At 31.4% G+C, this 7,982-nt stretch overlaps 1 protein-coding gene across 1 annotated transcript; it reads right to left on the bottom strand.

The window, feature by feature from the left end:
- Nucleotides 1–236: 236 nt before the first annotated feature.
- Nucleotides 237–6,019, bottom strand: LOC130221346 (guanine nucleotide-binding protein G(I)/G(S)/G(O) subunit gamma-5-like). The gene is made up of 3 exons (XM_056453770.1): nt 5,848–6,019; nt 2,872–2,998; nt 237–2,764 (listed from the first exon to the last, which is right to left on the bottom strand). The coding sequence occupies exons 1-2, from the start codon at nt 5,932–5,934 to the stop codon at nt 2,873–2,875; spliced, it is 213 nt and encodes a 70-aa protein (XP_056309745.1). The 5' UTR covers nt 5,935–6,019; the 3' UTR covers nt 237–2,764; nt 2,872.
- Nucleotides 6,020–7,982: the final 1,963 nt, after the last annotated feature.

Below are 7,982 nucleotides of genomic sequence, written 5' to 3'. Positions count from 1 at the left end.
TCTCCTGTTAATTAGGGATAATGCCTATACAAATGTAGTATTCAGCAATTGATCACTGTTGCTTATTGTTAAAACAATAAAATGAAAACAGGATCTTTTCCAAAGAGTGGAAGATACTTTCAGACTATTTGCATAGATTTTTTTTCAACAGGATCTTAATTGTTAAATAATTTTTCAGCAAACAAATCAGATGTGTCTCCAGTAGCCACAATCACACTTAAAACACAAGACACACATAAACAGACTGAAAACGTTCATTCAGAACAAGAATAAAATCCCAAAGTACAAATGACATTTGCATGAATGTCCAGTGTTTGACTGATAAAGATACAGTACAGATATAATACAAGCAGTGGGAGCAGAGAGTATGCAAAAACAGGCCAGTTGACGCACTCAGTCATTTTGTGTTCTGAAACCAGACTTTAAAGTGCAACAGAAAGTCATGCACCCTTTCACTAAAAATAAAAAGTCACAGACGTAATAGTTCTGAACTTTTGTTTAGAGTGTTTAGGAGAAAGTATAGACACTGGATGACAGAAAATACATTTGAATAAAAAGTAGTACCTCATTCAGTTTTGAGAAAAGTGAAAATATATATCACACAGCATTAAACTTTATCAAAAAGAACCTGAGATTCAAGACATCTCACTCTCTCTCCTTCAATACAGCTATGTAGTTAATACAATTAACATGAGTTTCTTGGCAATAACACTCTGTGTATTAGTCTAATTGCATCAATTAACAAATGAAGAGATTTAGTGTTTCATCCTAAACCCAACACATTACAAGAACATTTTTTTTTCTTCAGTTTTTCCTGTGTAAAGCTGGTTTTCAAATGTACTTGGCAATAAAACAGGTTGGATATATATATATATATATATATATATATATATATATATATATATATATATATATATATATATATATATATATATATATATATATATATGCATATTTACCATCACTTATCCAAAAAACTTGATGACAAGCCGAGTGTGTTCATTTCCCCCTGAATCCATTGTTTTGTGTATATTTTGTCCTAAAATGTCCGTTATTGGCTGTATTATTTTTACACATAGGAGTGAGCACAGCCATTTGTCATTTAAATGTGTACAAAAACATCCTACTGTTATGCTAATTAATATTGCCAATAGTGCTGGGTAGTAATTGATTACATGTGCATTATGAAAATAAATAAAAAAAAGATTAGACTATGTTTTTGAACTCTGATCAGAAAGTTACATGATTAACGCAAGATTAAAAATGTTTCACACAAAGGCAGTCTGCTATTTATTTGCGGAATCTCTTTTGATGATTAAATTTACCACACAAATCACCACTAATATTTAATTAAATAGTTGCAGTGACAATAGAGTAAATACTACACTGTAAAACCCAACAGTCAACTTTATCAAATGAAATGAGTGTAGTTAACTCAAAATTGACTGAAAGTTGATTGTACTCATTTGAAAAGTTGAGCTCAGTGTTGAAGGTAATGAGTAAATGAAATACCTCATTATTTCAACTTAAGTGGAGTAAGTTCACAGTACTCATAGAGTAGTTTTTGAACTCAAATGGTTTGTAGCAATCGGTTTCCTCAAACGATTTGGGTTGCCCTAACTTATTGAGTTTTACAGTACTCAGTTGGTTTGAGTTCTCTTCATTTATTGGGTTTTACTGTGCTCAAATTGCTTCGTTTTCTCAAATGGATTCACAATTCGAGACTCGTTCAATTGTATGAAATGATTCACAGTACTCATTAGGATTAGTTTTTGAACTTAAATGGTTTGTTGCAATCAGTTTCCTCAATAGTTGGAGTTACCTTAACTTTTTGGTTTTTACAATGTAGTATTTATATGGAAGAATGGCAGATTTTTTACATGTGTTACTAGTAACAATATAATGATTACTAGTCACTACTGAAACAAAAATGTAGAGAATAAGTATATTCTAATTTAATAATTTAGATGATAAATTCCTATGCTGAATGAATAAGTACTACTAGGGCTGTCAAAACTATCAATTTCGACACAACATTATAATAAAAATTTTAAAGTGTCAATTTCCTGTTAAGCATGTTTATAAACACAAATGATTGGTCATTAGGCTTGTGTGCTCCAGCTACAGACTGTGATTGGTGCAGAAGGTCATTGCTTCAACACTCCCCACCAGAGTTTAAGTTGTATTTCCTTTTCTTTTTTCCTTCTAAAAATGTTTGAACTGTCACATCATTTAGAGCTGGATTTTCACAATATAGAATGGACACATGGCAAACAATTAAAACATAAAACAAAAAGAATAAGAGAAGATCAAAAGTAATATAAAAGTAGTCACTAATCTAGATTAGGTTACTGACTACAATTTTAATAATGTAATTTGTAATCAGAAACAGATCACATTTAAGCAATCTACCCAGCACAAACTGAAAATCCGTATTTGTTTTCATATGTTTTAAAATGATTATTGGCACCAGACACACCCTTTGTAGGGCAAATAGTTCAGCATTTTAAATTCTTCTAGTAGTTAATGCAATTAATCTTAACCTAAAGTTGTGCACACAAAACAGCTCCGTTCACATTACAAAACAATCAAACACTTTTCTTCATAAATCACATTATTAAACAATCAAAACGTCTCGTGAGAATGCAGCTATCCAAAATAAAGAATTTAGTGTAGTCATAGTGATGATGCAGCTCGGGGTCTGATGAAAAGGTGGTTAAAATGCTTGCAATGTTCAGAAGTTTCTCAGCATTCTTCATGACTCCTTTTAGGGGGAAGAGAAAGAAGAAAAAGTTCACAATCCTGTTCACATTCTGGTTAAACAGGAAGTACAACCAAAAGCAAAACTAACACTGAGCTGATCATTGGTACCTCAGAGGAGAACACATGATTTTGGGGGTCGGAAGGGGTTGTCGCTGGCTGACATCCCTACAAGGAGAGGGTCTTTAGGGGCATTTTTCAAGCAGAATGTTTTTAGTTCCTCTGCAGCTTGAGAAACCTGGAAGAGTAGGAGGGATTAATTAAATTATAGAGTTACACATATGCATACTACATACAGACAAAAAGGGAGTTTGTGGAGCAATAAAGGCTTTATTGGCCATCACAATTTTCTACAAATCACGCGGTCAGAAGTTACACAGTTTATTTGATTCATGATTAATCTGATATAACAACACATAAAGACTTCGGTTGTTTTTAAAATACTGTGTTTTGGGGCAAGTGGTTACTAATATAGATTTGGATTTTTCCAGCCAACAAATGTGACACTGTGTCACACACACTCACAATCAACAAAGAGCTCCACTGTGAGCAGCACGACAACACGTGCGCGCGCACACACACACACACACACACACACACACACACACACACACACACACACACACACACACACACACACACACACACACACATAGAGAGACAGAGAGAAAGCAGTGTCTGCCTGTATGGCAAGCTGTTTTAGCATTTATTCATACTAGTACAACTAGTGCTTAAGTTTTTTCAGGTACTAGTATGTTTTTAAGAAATAGCAGAACCTAATCCTTAGATTAATTAGTTAATTATTAGATACTAGTACCCATTCATTAGATAATGATATATGTTCATTAGAGATGGATATTTATTATTAGATAATAGCACTAATCATTGGATACTAGTACATATCCAATAGGTATTACTACACATTTACTACATACTAATTCTGTATGTTACTACAAAGTTTTATTTTATAATTATTTTGCTTGTAAGAATTTATTTGAACTCTGCCTATTGTGACATCAAAGACAAGTAAAAAGCAACTTTTACTAATAATAATTACAAAATAAACTATTGTCCGATCAATGTACTGGTACCTAACAAATCACTATTGAAACACTTGCACTATTTATTGAAATAGTTGCAAGTGACAATTTGGTAAATACTAGTATTTATATGGCAGAATGACAGATTTTTAAAATTTGTTACTAGTAACAACATAATGGTTACTAGTCACTAATGAAACAAGTATGTAGAGAATAAAAACCCTAAAAATCTAATAATTTAGATGACAAATTCCTATATCTAATGAATAAGTACACAGCAAACTCATCAGTGTTAAATTCTCGGTGTTAAAGCATTTCAGAGTAAAGTGTTGAAATTACATTACAGTTAGATTTTGATAAATGAACACAATCAGAGTTCAAAGCTGATTTGATCCAGTGTAAAATCAAAGAATTACAGGTAACCAACACTTAATGGTGTTATTTCCAACATTCACTTGACCAAAAATCTGAATGGAACATAAAAGTTATGCCATTTTTAAATCCTTTAAAGTCATAAAAAATGTTAATTTGTAAAAAGTGTCAATTTGTAGTGCTGGTTTTCCAGTGTTGACATGTTTTGTTAATAGAATTGAATAGATTTATACCATAATTTTGATTTTTTTTTGTTTCTGTAATTCTAGGAGAATTGTCATATGTAAGTTATTTCAACTATCAGTGGGGAGTATTGTAATATTTACTAGGTAGACAAGAGTAAAATTTCTCTATAAAGTGTTGAATTTTCACTCTTTACACTAGAGTAAGGGAACAATCAATTACCAGTAGCGTAAACCAGAGTTATTTTTAACTCAACACAGTGTAAATATAACTCATTTATAGTGTTGTACAAGTAACTCTCTCAAGAGTGTTATTTTAACTCTGAAAATATTGGGACAATATGTTCACTCATTTGGAGTTGATTTGAACTCTGACAGAGTTTAAATAACACTGCTATTTTTACAATGTACTACTAGGACTGTCAAAACTATTGATTTCGACACCACATGATAATCACATTTTTAAAATGTCAATTTCCTGGTAAAATTGGAGTGCTGTTAAGCACGTTTATAAACACAGATGATTGGTCATCGGACTCGTGTGCTACAGCTACAGGCTGTAATAGGCTCATAAGGTCACTGCTTCACCAGAGTTCACTAAGCTCAATCACATATACACGGACACAGGAGCATTTGAAAGTCACGTCTATCAGCTGATCTATCAGCAGACAGATGGATCAGCTGATAGATTCGGATTTCAAATGATCTAGAGCGCAAGCTTTTAGAACTTTGAAATTTTCAGTATCAGACAGTTCATGCCAAAATCAAAACTTTTGAAAAACTTAAGTATTACTCTCTTTTAAAAAGTCACTTGTACCTAAAGAATAATCACTTGTTGACAACCAAAAAGACATATGGAATAAATAGTATAATGGAAATCCCCCTAGGTTTAATGCTGAATGTTTTGTACTTTATTTGTTACTAAATTGTTACCTCTACGAGATTTTGTATTCTGTGTTTAATAACAATAAAAAGATAGTATAATGGTATGGAAAAGATACTGATAATAGTAATGGAATACAAACTAGTATCTAAAAAGTAGGCTACTAGTAGCATGAAAATAGATTGAAAGTTAAATCAGCTTGCCATACTGCCTGGAGAGAGCAGGGAATCAAAAATACGGATGTGGAACAGTTTGGAGACTTTTACGCGAATTATGATTTAATGATTGTTGACTTAGGTTATCATACACCTCAAAAACGTACTGAAACATATTGCTGCTGGCAGACAACCTTTGATAGCACTCGATTAAACGCCAGCTGTCATCGTTTGATGAAAACTGAAATGAGCCATAATAAACGGCAGTTCAAACACGACATACATTGGATACATTATGGTTACAATTGTAAGATACATGTTATAATAGCTCAAGAAATGTTAAAACACACTACATTAGTGAAATACAAAGTCGGACAGGATCGACAAGTCTGTCAAGTCACACCCAGTAAGCAAAGATTTTCATTCTTTTGGGTTTATAATTATTTTCAACTCACCTTCATTCTGCGTATTGATGCTTCAAATCTCAGTTGCTTGACGCTTTTTTGCAAGCTCGACAAACCGCTCGTGCTGTTATTCGACATGACTCTCGCAGATCTGCCAAAGTTTGCAGTGCCGTCAGGACGAGTTTGATGTGGGCAGAGACTGAGATTCTGTTGACTCTACTGCGCCCCTTTCTGCGAAACTCTTGTGTGGTTCATACAGTAGTGACTGACGGAGAATGAGGACACCTGCTGACACGACGAGGATTTCTCACCCATTAACAAGCTATAGTCGTAAATAACTAACTAGGCTTCCCGAATAACACTTTCTATTCTATATTCAGCTCTATAATAATTGCTTTGGATATCACTATCCCTTCTATCACTATCTATTTTTATTATATATATATATATATATTTAAAGACTCTTGTCCTCATGTGCATATAAAAATTGCACACATAATCATAACTTGGATTTTATGTCCCTTTTGTATTTTCTGTTTCTTTCTATGAAAGGAACTCACACACAAACACATAAACACGCACGCGCGCAGACATGCAGTGTTTTTCATTTACTTTTTTTATGAAGACATAAGAGGCTGTGAATTTTACACAATTTCCCTTGTAGAGACATTATACAGTGCTCAGCATAAATGAGCACATGCACCCCTTTTAAAAAATGATTTTTTTTAATCATTTTTAAAAGTATACAGCCAATAAATTTTTATGCATTTTAACATTCATTCATTCATATATTTATTTTCTTTCAGCTTAGTCTCTGATCTATCAGAGGTCACCACAACGGAATGAACTGCCAACTATTCCAGCATATGTTTTACGCAACGGATTATTTATTTCACCTATAGACCATGTCTTTGGACTATATGGGAAACCAGAGCACCAGGAGGAAACCCATGCGAACACGGGGAGAACATGCAAACTCCATACTTGAACTTCTTGATGTGAGGCAACAGTGCTAACCAATGAGCCACCATGCCCCTGCATTTTAACAAAACAGTTTTATTAAACAAGTGTATATTAATTAAAATAAGATTATCATAAAATAAGATAAACATTTAAATTCAGGGGTTATTGCAAAAAAAAAAAAAAAAAAAAAAACACCACATTTCAACAAAAAATTTGTACTTTTAAAAAAAATTTTTGTTTATCAAATTTTAAAAAAATATTTCCCACTTGGGTGTATTAAGTTTAGGATTGTGATGTTATGTTTTTGTTTCAGATTAGTTGCGATTTTGGTTTTGGTACTGACTAATCTAATGTATATAGACAAATATATTGTATATATTGCGTTCTATTGAAAATAATAATTTAAAAGAGAGATATGTGAGGGTGTGATCATTTATGCTGAGCACTGTGAGGAATGTCGCTATATACAAATAGTGATTATTGTGCTAAAAACTTGTGGGTATTTCAGGCTTTACAAAATTCAACTGCATGGATGCAGGACTCTATTTTATTTTAGCCTAATATTGTATTTGTTATTAAATTATTATTATTTTATAAATGTATTCTTATTTTGTATATATTTTTATTTGAACTCTGGCTTATTTTACATTCATTTCTACCAGAATGTCAACTTAAATGATTTTATGAATAAAATAATGGATTAATTAAATAATAAATTTGAATTATCCTTATTTATTTATTTATTTGAAAGACCTCTACAAGGTATCAGTCAAAAAACTACTTAAAACTCCACAAAACAAATAAATAATATAAAAATAATTCTGATTTATTTTATAACTCTCTTTTATTATTTAAAAAAAAAGAAAAATATTATTTTATTTGAACTTTATTGTACATTTATTTAGCCAGGAAGAATTATATGTATTATTATATGTATTATATGAATGAACACATTATTAAATTAGTTAAATTACTCAGCATCCAATAAATAAATACTAAACTTTATTTTATATTATGTTTTATTTCATTTTATTTTGTTACTATTATTATTATTATTATTATTATTATTATTATTGTAATGCTGTTTATTCTGTTTTATTTTATTGTTCACTAAAATAATTTATCTCAATTAATAAATGAATGTTCATTCGTTTATTCATTCATAAGAGAATTGAGAAAAAAAAACTAATTTTATATGTTTTAATTCACTTATAATTCTGCCA

This window comes from Danio aesculapii, chromosome 3 (assembly GCF_903798145.1).
Source record: "Danio aesculapii chromosome 3, fDanAes4.1, whole genome shotgun sequence".
Classification (NCBI taxonomy): domain Eukaryota; kingdom Metazoa; phylum Chordata; class Actinopteri; order Cypriniformes; family Danionidae; genus Danio; species Danio aesculapii.
Note: the sequence above shows the minus strand (reverse complement) of the source record. Positions and strands in the feature narration are given on the sequence as shown.

Coding starts and splice junctions, on each gene's coding strand:
- LOC130221346 (XM_056453770.1), bottom strand. CDS start 5,934: ATGTCGAATAACAGCACGAGCGGTTTGTCGAGCTTGCAAAAAAGCGTC. Junction 2,999..5,847: donor CATCAATACGCAGAATGAAG/GTGAGTTGAAAA, acceptor CTACTCTTCCAG/GTTTCTCAAGCTGCAGAGGA.